Below are 14,822 nucleotides of genomic sequence, written 5' to 3'. Positions count from 1 at the left end.
TAATTCTACTCTTCTTTCTTCTTCCCTTTTAGACTGATGAGAAGATCAAATCCTGGTTCTCATGCAATTTTCTCCCCAAGTTAAGAACTGACAAAGCAGAGGTTCTTTTTTTTCTGGCTCTAAATCCAAATTTGCCCAATTTAAGATACAACAAAGTACCAAAAATGATAATATAATTACTATATATATATATATATATATGATCATTTTTATTGATAATTTGATATTGATGTTCACAAAGGCACAAAAACCCTCTCAGTAAATAAAGTGTCTCTGCTGGTTATTTATTTATTCATAAATCATACCCAATTTGCACTTGGGTCAAACCAAACACACACAAAAAAATTCCAATACTGTTAGTGTCACCTTTAAGCCATTGAAAATCTCTGAAATGATGCTTGATACCTAAATATTAGGAAGACATTTGGTTAGGCCCAGTTGGAACTGCGATACTGATCCAAACGGTAATGCGAGACTGCATAAACCGCAGATCCCATGAACCGCGTGAAGGGTCACGATCCCCAAGAATGCTCAACGTGTGACACTGACACCAAGAACTGTCGTGCCACAAAACAATGAACAACATTTCTACGTCTCTCTCTCTCTCACATATATTGACTAATCTGCTGGTGATAGATGACACATTGCTATCAACACTCTAAGTCTGTGAAACAGCAGGAGTCACGGCTGGAGGTGTCACCTTACACAGTTTCACTAGCTCACAAACTTTCATTAAAACATGCTTTCCCTACATGTCCAAAAGCCAGTGCAAACTTTGGGTACATGCGGAGCTAATGCTGTTGGGACAAATGACAGTAAATGTCCTTGTGCAATGTCAACACCCCTCACTGGGATAATCGCCAGCAAACATGTGGACGGGCATGTGAGGAGAGGGCATATGGATCCTTGGGCAATCACTATTGCAGATTATATTGCAGAAATGTGGCAGAAACAGAGTATTTGAACCAAAATGAGGGGTTGTTCATTTAAGTCTGGTGTTCCACAGAATAAATTAAGCCATAGCAACACGATGACACAAATTTATTTTTATTGAACTATTCCTTTAATGCTTCTAATGGTTCTGTGTATACGCTTTGACAGCACATCATCCCGAATGCCGCAGATTTTCCCATTGCTGTGTGAGAATGTGAGCTCACCCTACAAAAATCGAAATCCCTCTCGTATTGATTCAGTGTTGTCTGATGTGAGAATTGAGCTGGGTTGTCAATCAATGACAGGATCACAGCAGTAATACCAATGAAAAACCAGCCACCGTCCAGAGAGAACAGAGAGAAACCACTGCAGAGATGAGATTCAAATGAAAGCTTATTCTATATCACATAAATTATATTTATTTATAAATCACTAGATATTTACCATTTCTAAATACGTTCACATTACATTTGACCTCACAATAAATCATCACAAACGTGACTGATTCTTGCCCATGCAAAACTGCCACAATGCAAGGGTGTTCTGAGTGGTCACCAGGGTGTTGCTAATCAGTTGATAAGGTTTTTAGAGAAGTTTTTAGCAAAAGTGTTTGGTACAGGCATTGATAACTGTTTATTAGGATATTTTGTGTGATTGCTAGGGCATTGCTAAGTGTTGGTTAGGGTATTTTAGGTGGTTGCTAGGGTGTTGCTAAGTGTTCTGGTATTTTGAATGATTGCAGGGGAGTTGATAAGTATTTGCTAGGGTATAGGGTGTGGTCTCTAGGGTGTTGCTAATAGTTTGTTAAGGTATTTTTGGTGGTTGCCAGGGCGTTGCTAAGTGTTAAGGTATTTTCAATGATTGCTAGGCTGTTGCTAAGGGTTTGTTAGGGTATTGTGGGTTTATGTGTGGTTGCTAACGTGTTACTAAGTGTTAGGGTATTTTGAATGATTGCTAGGGTGTTGCTAAGGGTTTGTTAGGGTATTGTGTGTTTATGTGTGGTTGCTAAGTGTTGGGGTATTTTGAATGATTGCTAGGGTGTTGCTAAGGGTTTGTTAGGGTATTGTGTGTTTATGTGTGGTTGCTAAGTGTTGGGGTATTTTGAATGATTGCTAAGGGTTTGTTAGGGTCTTCTGTGTGGTTTCTCTGGCATTTATTAGGTATTGTGGGGGATTGCTAGGCTGCTATATGTTGGTTAGGGTATTTTGGGTGGTTGCTAGGGTGTTGCTAAGTGTTCTGGTATTGTGAATGATTGCCAGAGAGTTGATAAGTATTTGCTAGGGTATAGGGTGTGGTTGCTAGGGTGTTGTTAATTGTTTGTTAAGGTATTTTTGGTGGTTGCCAGGGCGTTGCTAAGTGTTAAGGTATTTTGAATGATTGCTAGGGTGTTGCTAAGGGTTTGTTAGGGTATTGTGTGTTTATGTGTGGTTGCTAAGGTGTTGCTAAGTGTTAGGGTATTTTGAATGATTGCTAAGGGTTTGTTAGGGTGTTCTGTGTGATTTCTCCGGCATTTCTAAGGTATTGTGGGGGATTGCTAGGCTGCTATATGTTGGTTAGGGTATTTTGGGTGGTTGCTAGGGTGTTGCTACGTGTTCTGGTATTTTGAATGATTGCCAGAGAGTTGATAAGTATTTGCTAGAGTATAGGGTGTGGTTGTTAGGGTGTTGCTAAGTGTTATGGTATTTTGAATGATTGCTAAGGTGTTGCTAAGTGTTAAGGTATTTTGAATGATTGCTAGGGTGTTGCTAAGGGTTTGTTAGGGTGTTCTGTGTGATTTCTCCGGCATTTATTTGGTATTGTGGGGGATTGCTAGGCTGCTATATGTTGGTTAGGGTATTTTAGGTGGTTTCTTGGGTGTTGCTAAGCGTATTGCTAAGGGTATTTTGAATGATAACTTGGACTTTGGAAATGTTTGTAAGGGATGAGTTATACACTGAAGTTTAATATTCAGGGTTAGTGATGTGGACAAACCCCTAACCACAAGTATGTGCAGTGATATTAGTGACGGTTGCCTTAGTAATCACTTCAAATTCTGTGTTTTATTTGTTACCACACTGTACAATGGTCAGTGAAATACAGCTTAAACCTCTCAACGATCTTTAAGGCCCTGTTGATGCTCTGCAACTGAAAATGATCAAAGGAAACCCCTCAGAGATACACTGGTCAGGACTAGTTTTTAGTGTTTACAGAAGCCAGAGGAATAATGCTGTCACTGAGGGCTCATTAGGGTTCAACATGCTCCTGACCCAGATGCATGCTGGGCTGTTTATTATGTTCGCCACTTTACAGCAGGAATGAAGCAAAGAAGAGCTCTCAAGAGGCATAAACACTTTGGCAGACACTAAACACACCTCTTTAATAACGACCAAACTCTTGCTGAAGCTCTTTTTACGTCCCAGATTCTTCCTGGGAGTGCAGGCTGTCCTGTAAAGCGGCAAGCACTCATTAGTTTAAGGCTGGCCTGTAAGTGCATTAAATAATTCACCTTCTACATTTCCCACCTCGCATTCTTCTTTCTCCCTCACTCCTTTTTTATCAGGCCACATCATTCATTCGCTGTTCAGAGGCAGTTGCCCTCGTCCTTTCTCTCGGTTTTATTTTTTCTGCTTCTGAGCTTCAGGACCTTCATAAATCTTTGAGAGCTTTTTAAGGTATTCATCCGTACCATAAGTCAAGGAAACGGTGGGCTCATTTAACATGCATGAGCTGATGTCAGCAGCGCATGTGAGGAAACGTGCGTGAGTGACAGGAAAAAAATGAAACGGGCAAAGTAGGGGCCGACACATACTCTAAGCTTTTCATAAAGCTTGGTTTATACTCGCCACGTCCGCATGAACTTTTGTTTTTACGGCCGCTTCAGAACGCGAGGGTGCGCGTGCGACAAAAATGAAGTCAATGTTGTGTGGGCGGTCGTGCGTGTTGAGTTCGCGCAAAATGAGCGAAATTAAAATGTTTAGTAAAATTAGAAAATATTTAAGAGATCTGGTTTTGGTGAAGTGTACTAAAATAAACATTGTCACGTGTGTACCTTCTTCTCGCCACAGCTTCCTGATGGTCATAACAAACGCAATTAATTCGCACTAAATAAGCGATACATTCTACGAACTGCCACAAGGGACGCTATAGTAATATTAGCTCAAATTGCCCCTCTCACTTCTCTCTTTCAGGTCAGATAAAGTTATGTGATATGGCCCTTTCACACTGAACGCTAGATGACGCTCTTAAATCAAAACAATAGATCCCTATGAGGCTATTTACACCCTGCGCGAACATTCGCGACACGAAAAAGGAGCTTCTTCCCAGGAGCCAATGATGAGGGGTCGATCAGCTAAAACTGCATTGCGCAACCTAGTGTGCAGGCGTAAATGCATTCTTGACCAGCGCCACCTATCGTGCAGGCGTGAATTCGCAGAAGCCAGTCAGTCGTTTCACGTTCAGCGTGAAAGGTCAGTTCTTCTGCGATTCGCCTCGCTTTTTCATCCGTGACGCGGAAAAGCAAGGATTTTTTTTACCTGTGTCGATTTTTTCCCCGGTCGATTCCATGACGAGACGGGCCGTCCAATTAGATTGGTGATGCTGTAGCACAGAGACCTGTTTTGAAAAACCAGTGTTTAAAGGGGCACTTCAGCGCTGGGAAGAGGAAACGGTGTCATTTATGTAGTAGAAATGTGAAATTATTTTTGAATTTGGTGCCTTCTAGACCGAGAAAAGACAGAAAATGTATTTTTGTCTCATGTGGATGAAAGACAACAACTCAGAATGCACTTGCTTCGCTGCCCTATGAGGTCACTCCCAAAGCCACAACTATTGGATATCACTTGCCCACCGTGGCACCGCCCCAACCATTGTTTTGATATTCATAGTAATAAAATCGTTTCATTCAGTTAGAGAATAGACACTACAATTAAAAACTGAACGTGTCTTTTCAATAAAGTGTGAGTGAGCCGAACGAAAGTCACGTCACAGCAGAAATCAGATTTCATTCATCATGAGAAGAGAAGAGCTGAGCAGAGCTGAGGTAAGCGTGGCTGTCATTCTCGGCGCGTGTCCAGTGTGGCGTGTTTTCTGATCGCATGTGGAAGCTAAACTTTCATAGGAACTCATTGAAAAGTTGAAACCATAGACTGTAAAAAAACATGGACGTAGTCACCCATAGGATTCTGATGAGCAGTTTGGAAGCGTAAAGTAGGGACGAGCTGGCCGTTGCCATCTTGGCAGCGCGTCACTCCCTGATAACAGAAAATGGGCAAAAAGGCGGGACGTGGGTGGAGCTGAAGTGACGCGATGACTAACTAACAGTAGATAAATGGCTATCCACCTGTCACTCAAAGTGACCACGCCCTTAATTATGCAGAACGTTAAGGCTTTATATAATGTAAACAAATGAGTTATAAACCCCCCCCCTCACAGTTGTCATGAAGGGCAAAATTAGCCGTATGGACCAAAACCACAATTTGTACCAGGCTGTAAACATGTTTTATTCTGCTGTAAAGTTGGGCATTTTAACATGGGGCTCAATGAGATTGTGCTCCCTTCTGGAGCCTGTCCCTAGCGGCCAGTCGATGAATTGCAGTATATGTCACTTCCGTATTGGCTTCAAGAGAAACTGTGTGAGGTTGCCGCTTGGTTGAAACACCCACTTTGCTCCGTCATGAATGCCCGAGCCGAGTGGCAGCGGCCGTGCGCATTTACATTCTGTAAGTGAGATCCCTCCCCTGTGGGCGGGTTGAAAATATGCGGAACAGTTCCTTCTACTGGCTGTAGTCTCTAGCCTCTGGCCAAAAATCCTCCGATGACGCAAAATGACGATATTTGGGTCATCAGAGGATTTTTTCCAGAAATAAAATGTATAATTCTCTCATCTCAGGGGGATATGAGGAGGGGAAAGTACCATCATTTGAATATACTACCGGGTTTCTACTGATACAAAGCTTAATGCTAAATCACTGAAGTAACCCTTTAAACGCTATAGAAAGTAGGTGGAAAGTAGACCAAAGTATTCCCTGAGGAAAGAAGAGAATGGATACAAAGTTCTTGTTATCGCTGGTTTTGACACAGCGACTATAAAAACGAACAAAAAAGATGAAACTATGAAAACGACACAATCGTGAGATAAAATATGACATTGTATGAAATAAAGTCACAATTGGGAGAGTCGATATTAGCCGTCCTTAAAAAAGGAACAAACAAAAACAGACTTTTCACAATCGATCATTTATTGACATCATAAAACAGCTTTTCCAGTTGTGTTTGCCCCTGTGATTGACACTGCTAAGACTTCAAGTACACACATATAATCTTCCTCTCTCTCTCTCTCTCTCTCTCTCATGGCTGAAATCACTTTGACCATTATGAAGATAGTTTGCATATCTGAGAGTTCAATGCGTCAGTCTATAACAGTCCAACACCCCTCATTTTCGTTTCTCAGGAACACGCACCACACACACACACAGAATACATGTTTTCAACCGTCTAACACACGGCCACCGGGACACAGATAAATAAACATCTAATATAACACTTCTCTGATAAATCAACAATATAAATCTTGACCTCTCAATCATGAGACATGTGGAAAAATAAACCAACAAACAAAACGAAATGTCCAAAACTAGATTTATCTTCTCTTTTAACGAGAACCAAGATAAAATATTTGCTTTTAGAATAGTTGTTCTTTTGGCATCTGTTCCATTTGCTTTAGGTGATTCTTTTGTACAGTATATAAACAATAGAGTGTTTGATCAGAGGGGGGCGTAATGTTTCTCTAGGAGTCATAACAAGGTTGACACACCTGCCCTCACGAACAACAGCATGGAAACACAATCTTTATTATGCGTGTGTGTGTGTGTGTGTAACAGTGATCCACTGTAACAGCGTCAAGTATTCCATTCAAAATAAACACGCGCACACGCCACATACTCTGGATAATAACACATATAAAGGACACACACACTCTGACCGTCCGTTTAACACACAGCACACATATAGACACTTTTGACCGTCTCTGCGTCAGTGTTATTACTGGTTCGTATGACACACGGCTACTAGAATCTGGAGATTGTATGTTTCAGGACATGTTTCGGGCAAAAAGGAAGCACTGTGCTTTGATGAAACCGCTGCATCAATCCCTCGCTTCACTGTGACAACAGCTTGTATAGGTTTCTCATTGGTCCAATCATACAGTGGCGTGAAACTGACCAATGAGAGTGCTGAAGGATTTAAGATGGGCGGCACCACTACGATGCACAAAGCAGGAGGACATTCTAGCAGAGAAAGAAGGAAGGAAGAGGGGAAGGGAAAAAGAACGAGAGCGAAGCAGTGTAGAAAAGTTCACACTGATAACCATGTCCATCGGAGTTCTTTTTCTGCAGATCCATATCTGAGAACAGATCAAAAGTTTAGAGGGGTGGGAAAGGCATTCCAGGATAGAAGAGACGTTTTAGGGCTGGGCGTTTGTGTGTGAAGGGCTGTGGTTCATGCACGACTCTCGGACAGAGGTATTTGTTCGGAGTGTCTTAGAGGGTGCGGGGAATGATAGTGAAAGGTAGGATGGGGCAGCTGGCCTCCAGCTCCAGGGCAGTAAGGAAGCATTCGGTCGCGGCGGTGTCGTTGCCCTGGGCTTGCAGCACCTCGCCCAGACTGTTCCACACGTCATGTGCCGTACTGTTCACCTGCACCGCATCACGCAAGATCTTCTCCGCAAGACTGTACCTCTGTAGCTGATGCAATATCAGACCCTGCAAAAAGACAGACAGAGAGAGACATATCAAAAGAGAAGGAGGGTTTTCAACTACTGCAAGTAAAAAAAAAAAGATAGGTTCCAGGAAATATAAGATCAAGATCTGGATAAATTAAACCCTTTAAAAAAAAAAAAGACAACTGCACATACCTTTTAGCCTCAAATTTGAGATTAAAAATAATTCAAAATTCATTAATTAGAGTACAACATTGCCTTTTCAGAAAACGGTTTATCTTTTATTTTGTAAAATTGTGAAACTGATCTTTAATATTGATTCGTAAAATGGGGGGAAAAAAAACGGAAAAAACCCCCCGTAATATTAATAATAATTATTATAGTTTATATAATATGCGTTTACAAAAAAAAAGTGTATACATTGGGACACTCCTCCAAATCTTTGAATTCAGGTGTTCCAATCACTTCCATGGCCACAGGTGTATAAAATCAAGCACTAGGCATGCAGACGCTTCTACAAACGTTTGTGAAAGAATGGGTCGCTCTCTTGAGCTCAGTGAACTCAAGTGTGTGCCACCAAATTTCCTCACTACTAAATATTCCACGGTCAACTGTTAATGGTATTATAACAAAGTGGAAGCAATTGGGAACATCAGCAACTCAGCCACGAAGTGGTATGCCCATTAAAAAAAAAAAAAATTCACAGAGTGGGGTCAGCGCATGCTGAGGCACACAGTGCACAGAAGTCGACCAAATTTCTGCAGATTAAAGGTCCTTTCACACTGGGCGTGATTTTGATGCACAAATAATTTGCGCAATGGTTTTTATTTTTTGATCAGCTGTTTGTGTAATGAGTGCTTCCACACTGAACACGGATGTGCTGCGGTGAAAAAACTATGCAATTTTTTTTCGTTTGCGATGCCGATTTTTTTTTTAACACTCGCAGCGACAGAAAAGGCTTAAACCAATCACATACAAGAAAACAAAGGTCACGAAATGTCCAGTTGATGTCATTAGCTATTCAATCAACATTAACCATTGCCAGGTATCGCATTTCTCATGAGATTACAGCTGTAGTTGTGTTTACAGCTGTACAGATGCAGCTGTGTTTGCCCACTGTAGGCTACAGACATCAATAACAACCTTTTGAGTTAAAACTCGTTGATTTTTTTTCTAACCTAATTGTGTCCGCGACTACAGAAAGTGAATGTGTTTCCGGCAGTATGACTGTGGCACTTAAAAGTTTACATTGTGACCCAACTGGAATGTGTATGTCTCGTCAGATGCGGTGCTACGGTCTCTCTCTCGAGCTCCACAAATTGTCCCACAGACATTTGAAAGTAAGTGCGGAACCGGCCATGATAAAGTTTTAGCTCCTGTACAAGATTAGCATGATACTCCACTTCAGACTCTCTGTTCTTTAAGACTGGGTGCACCCAAAACCTTCTTCTCTGTCTTTTAAATAAAATGAAAAGCTCGTCTTCACTGGATGAGGAAGTGTCCATGTTTTCTCAGCTGTCGCCGCGAATGTTTTGGAATGTTGGAGCTCTGAAACGTCACAGACGTCGCAAATTCGTGTTGCGGCTGATGTGAATGGTTTTGACGCAAACTATTCGCACACAAAATATTAGTTTTTCCGCTTAGCTTTTTCGTTACGTGTCCGGTGTGAAAGGGCCTTAACTTTACGTGGCCTTCAGATGAGCTCAAGAACAGTGCGTAGAGAGCTTCATGGAATGGATTTCCATGGCCGAGCAGCTGCATCCAAGCCTTACATCAAGTGCAAAGCAAAGCGTCAGATGCAGTGGTGTAAAGCACTCCGCCACTGGACTCTACAGCAGTGGAGACGTGTTCTCTGGAGTGACCAATCACGCTTCTCTGTCTGGCAATCTGATGGTTGAGTCTGGGTTTGGCGTTTTCCAGGAGAACGGTACTTGCCTGACTGCATTGTGCCAAGTGTAAAGTTTGGTGGAGGGGGGGATACCAAGACATTTTGGACAATTTCATGCTCCCAACTTTGTGCAAACAGTTTGGGGATGGCCCCTTCCTCTTCCAACATGACAAGTACACAAAGCAAGGTCCATAAAGACATGGATGGACCTTGCCTGCACAGAGTCCTGACCTCAACCCGATAGAACATCTTTGGGATTAATTAGAGCGATAAATAAACACTACAATAAGGTATTTATTTAAGACACAGAGTAAAATGAGCTAAAGTCAAATGAAGGGTTAATGTACTGTGAGCAGCTCTGAGCGTTCAAATACCATTCACTGTCCTGCTGTTAGTACCGTGTCAAACACATAAACAGACACACACAAACAAAGGAAGGTCAGAGAGAGAGATTTGACAGAGACAGGGGCAATACTTCATCCTGCTGCTGTCTGACAGAGGGGAGTTCCTTTATGAGACATGACATTTCTGCTTACTATTAAGACATGCACACACCTCCCGGAGACAGCACCACACACACACACACACACACACACAAACACGTCTGGTTCACCATCTTTGTGGGGACTCTCCATAGACGTAATGCTTTTTATACTGTACAAACTGTATATTCGATCCCCTTACACTAACCCTACCCATAAACCAACCCATCACAGAAAACATTCTAAATTTGACATTTTCCATTTAGGTGACACAAGTCCCCATGAGTCATAGTCCCCGCTGGGATAGAAAAACATGAACACAGACAGATACACACACACAGTCTCAACATCCTGGACTTGCTGTCTGCTAAATACTGACACGGGATGAGATCTTGTCTCTCTCCTCGATCTCAGCGTGCCAATCTAACACACACTAAACATTCCCACAAGAAGAGTAAAATCTGAAGTCATTTTGGGGAGCAGCCAATTTAATGGCTAAATCAACACACAAAATCCTGCCTTAATGAATATGTAAAACTGCAAAAGGGTTTGTGTTAGCGGATAGAAAAAGTGCTCACCAGTCTCTGCATGGTCTTGACGTGGGTGGGGCTGATGGACAGCGCCTCCTCGTACCAGCGCTTGGCCTCGTCCACGTTCCCCCGCAGCTCTGCCACCTGACCCCTCATAAACAACACGTTATGGGACATGGGGAACAGGTTGGCTGCTTCCTGCGTACACGCTGTCGCCTCTGCCGCCTTTCCCATTCCAATATACACCTCCGCTATGGAGAGAGAGAGAGAGAGAAAGAAAAATTTGAGATAAAGAGTAAATAGAGAAAGAAGCACTGTTGGGGTGACTGATCGTTGAGTTTATTTCTTATCTCGAGTCACAGAAGAAATGGGATTCTCAGACAGGCCGTCAGCTACATTATTATCCTCAAGCGTTTAATAGTTCAACAACAGTGATGAGACAGAGGAACTGATGGCTGCCTATTCACTCAACCAACAAACTCAGGGAAAGTGACTACTAAGCATGCTGACACCCTTCTCACCCTGCCATGTCCTGCTAAGGTTCCCTTACTTGGCTCAGCGACAGTCAAGCTGGTTAAAGAATAATTAGTCTTAGTAACCAAGTTGATTGCCTTATCCTGAGATCACAGATTAAAGGATTTTTATTTGGGAGATGCTTTTCCCAATTTTAGTACCTCAATTTCTCCCAAATTTTGTATTATTCATGTACTGTTATAGTATTTATACATATTTGGACTATTCTCAGTTTTCATTTGAATTAGTTTTAGTAATTGTGTTATGTGTATTTTACATTTTTATTAGTTTTTATTTCGGTTTTAGTTCTCAGTCATTTTAGCACTTGAATTTGAACTTTTATTTTGGTTAATTACAAAGGCAGCATTTCTGCCTTGACCCATTACTAAAGACAGTGACCTGCCTAATTTTTTTTAATGAATCATCTATTTTAAAGGGGTGGTTGAATATGATTTTTTAGTTAGTGTGTAATGTTGCCGTTTGAGCATAAACAATATCAGCAAAGTTATAATGCTCAAAGTTCACGGCAAAGGGAGATATTTCCCTTTAAAAATTCAGCTTTTTAAGGACTACAACAAAGGGGGTGAGGCCATGTTGAGAATTTATAGATTATCATGACAGAATATGCTAATCAATGATTTGAAAAATAGTAAACTCCACAACTGCTACATAAATCCATCAACTAACCATTCAGGATTATATTGTTGCATTCTACATGTTGTCACTTCTTCTGGAGTCTCTCTTCATTGTCCAACTCCAGTTTGAACATAAAAGACTGAACAGTTTCATTGGGTGCGTCTCATTCAGTTCCCTATCTCCCGAGCTTGTGGATCAGTACATCGTGTACACGAGTTCGGGCACTGTTAAGGACAGTAAAAGACGCTGACTCACTACACATTGGGACACATGACTGTATTTCCGGGCGACGTGACAACGTCCTCTCATTGAACAACAACATTACTGGTATTTATGGACAACAGCAGAGCTGATATCTGTCTGACATTACTTATAATGTTATTTAAAGTACATTATGATAAATACTTTGCTTGTTACATATACGTGCAACATTTCAGTCTTAAAGGCCCACTGAAATCAAAATAAAGTTTTTTAGCTTTTAGTATGATTATCTTAGCCTTAAGCTTATGAATAAGCTGGTGTGTTCCAAAACAATGACAAAATTTGCATTTAGGAGATATACCCCCAGTTTCACAGACAATGCTTAAGCTAATCCTAGACTAAAATGCATGTTTGAGCTATTTTAACTGAAAGAATCTTGCACTGACAAATCTTAAAATATGTCAGTGGCATTGTTTTGTCTCAAGATGCACACTAGTAATGTTTTTTTCTTGGGCACGTTTATAAAAGTTACTTAAATGTCCTAATTGAACTAAGGCCTAATCCTGGCTTAGTCTAAGCCCTGTCTGTGAAACCGGGCCTTAAGCATTCAAAACTTAGTCTCTCACTTCCATTAAAACAAATCACAGATTTTAATGACATCATCGCAGACTTCACCTTCTCATCAAATCTTCTGTCCAATCAAATGCGCTCTAGAATCTGAAGTCCCGCCCCCTGCATTATAAATAGACCCTGAACTGCGTCTGAAAAAGGTCAGTTGTTCACGCATTTACTATTTTCTACATGGTGAATGGCACACTATATATGCGATAGGAAACGATTCAGACAGTGTAAATATGTTTTCAATTGAGGCGAATGAAGTCTGGGTTCACGATAGTTTCACGCGCACCGCAGCAGCGCACACACATAGTCTAGACCAGAGCCGTTGACTACAGACAGGAGAGCGCAGCGCGGATCATATGCGCGAGTCGGCGCAGACAACAAAACATATCGGACCCATTTATATGCTGCACAAAATGCTGTATTTCAAGGAGATATGGAGGAGATTATGATGATAAACAGAGGACATTTCAACTGGATTTCAAGACTTCAACTGGCATTAAAAAAAACAGAAAGGCTCTAGTCAAACTGTGGTAATAACGGAACGCTATTGGCTGTTTCAAAAAAGGGGAGGAGCTGCTAACAGCTGGAGCCGTTTGAGGGGAAATTACGTCAACACATTGAATAATGCTGCGCGTTCCAAGGCACTTCAGTGGGCCTTCAAATACATTATAAATGTTAGCTAAATTGTGTTCATTACCTATCCAACTATGTATATGTTTATGCTGAATTATAATAAAATAATACTTTCTGTTTTTAAAAACACATATCGCGTGTGGTTATCGGTCATTATGTGTAGAGAGTTGGCTCACGTGATTTGAGTTTTGCGCTTCAGAACTTCCGTTAAGGGAGCATAGTGAGCATCGATGCACTCTGGGTTTTGCGGTGCATTGTGGGACTTTATAGGGAGTGAATATTTCAGTGCACTGGAAAGATTCTGCAATTGAGACAGCCCTTAAAATGGCCGACTCCCTGATCAGTGCCCTGGAGTTCTTGAAGATCAGCCCAATGAGCAGAAGCTCATTTGCATTTAAAGGGACACGCAAAAACGGCACGTTTTTGCTCGCCCTCAAAAAAGTGATTATTTTAGCATGCTATAAAAATGAACTGTGGGGTATTTTGGGCTAAAACTTCACATACACACTATGGGGACTAGGGCTGTCAAATAAAAATTTGAATTTCGAATATTTGTCGAATTTACAAAAAAAAAAAGCAAAAACTGTGCATTCGAATTTTTGGTAGAGGCGCGCGAGACCGAACTGTTGCGGTTTGTTTATCCAGTACAGCGCAGTGCAGCTGTGTTGTTAATTTGAAAAAAAAAAAGGCAGAAAAAACAGTGAGGACTCGCAGTCAGAGAGAAAATGGGCAACCTGTTCGACAGTGTATATTAGGGGTCTCCAAATTCAGTCCTGGAGGGCCGCTGTCCTGAAGAGTTTAGCTCCAACCCCAAATAAACACACCTGAACCAGCTAATCAGTGTCTTACAAGACCCTATAGACACTGATTAGCTGGTTCAGGTGTGTTTAATTGGGGTTGGAGCTAAACTCTTCAGGACAGCGGCCCTCCAGGAATGAGTTTGGAGAACCTTGGTGTATATAGTCAGACAGAGCAGCGCAGAAGAAGGCAATCAGGCTTTGGAGCATGAGATGGATATAAATGAAAGAAGATGCGCTACCTGCTGACGAAAATCCTCTCAGTTGGTGGCACAATCATGCGGTATAACGTTATATGTATCCACATATTGTGCAGCTGGCAAAGACATACTTGACCATACCTCAGCAAAAAACGCTCAGCACTCGCTGCAGGTCAAGTTGACTGTTTGGTGTTTTTGACGAACAATATGTAGATGTTTAGTGAGTGGAAATGGATTGTTTCTGTCAGTTGTCAGTTTGCCATTTAGTGTTCACATTACGTTGTCTGTTGAAGTGCGTTTTCTCAGGTTACTGATGCACTTGCAGGTTTATGCACTTTTGTTAAAGAGCACCTATCAAGGAATTTTGAAATGTACCTTTCATGTAGTGTGTAACATAGATCTAAGTGAACAAAAACATCCTGCATAGTTTGAAATATGACAGTGCACCGTATATATAGTTATTTTCTTTCAAAAGTAAGAGTCGACTCTGAGTCATTTTTAAGAATTGTTAGAAGACCGAAGCTTTTTCTCTGACTAGATGACGTCAACTTGTCAAGTTATTTGAATACGATACGCCCACTTATTGCGCTCCAAGACGCCAGTGAAAACTAGAAAACATCATGGCGACGAGACGCTGTGTTCTGAAGTGCCACTCAAAAGCAAACTTCTTTCATCTGCCCAAGGATGAGCATTT

General features: G+C 41.4%; 1 protein-coding gene across 5 annotated transcripts in view; it reads right to left on the bottom strand.

The window, feature by feature from the left end:
• Positions 1 to 6,128: 6,128 nt before the first annotated feature.
• The window catches only part of ttc7b (tetratricopeptide repeat domain 7B), a 64,017-nt gene continuing 55,323 nt past the window's right edge, over positions 6,129 to 14,822 (bottom strand). For all 5 annotated transcript variants that reach the window (XM_079833488.1, XM_079833490.1, XM_079833487.1 and 2 more), the window contains 2 exons: positions 10,576 to 10,778; positions 6,129 to 7,670 (listed from right to left, as the gene is read on the bottom strand). In XM_079833488.1, the coding sequence (XP_079689614.1) occupies positions 7,449 to 7,670; positions 10,576 to 10,778 (425 nt within the window). In that variant the 3' untranslated portion in view covers positions 6,129 to 7,448. The remainder of the gene's footprint in view (positions 7,671 to 10,575; positions 10,779 to 14,822) is intronic.

Source organism: Gobio gobio (genome assembly GCF_949357685.1).
Source record: "Gobio gobio genome assembly, chromosome: 13".
Lineage (NCBI taxonomy): Eukaryota > Metazoa > Chordata > Actinopteri > Cypriniformes > Gobionidae > Gobio > Gobio gobio.
The sequence above is the reverse complement of the archived record's forward strand: the minus strand, read 5'-3'. Positions and strand labels throughout refer to the sequence as shown.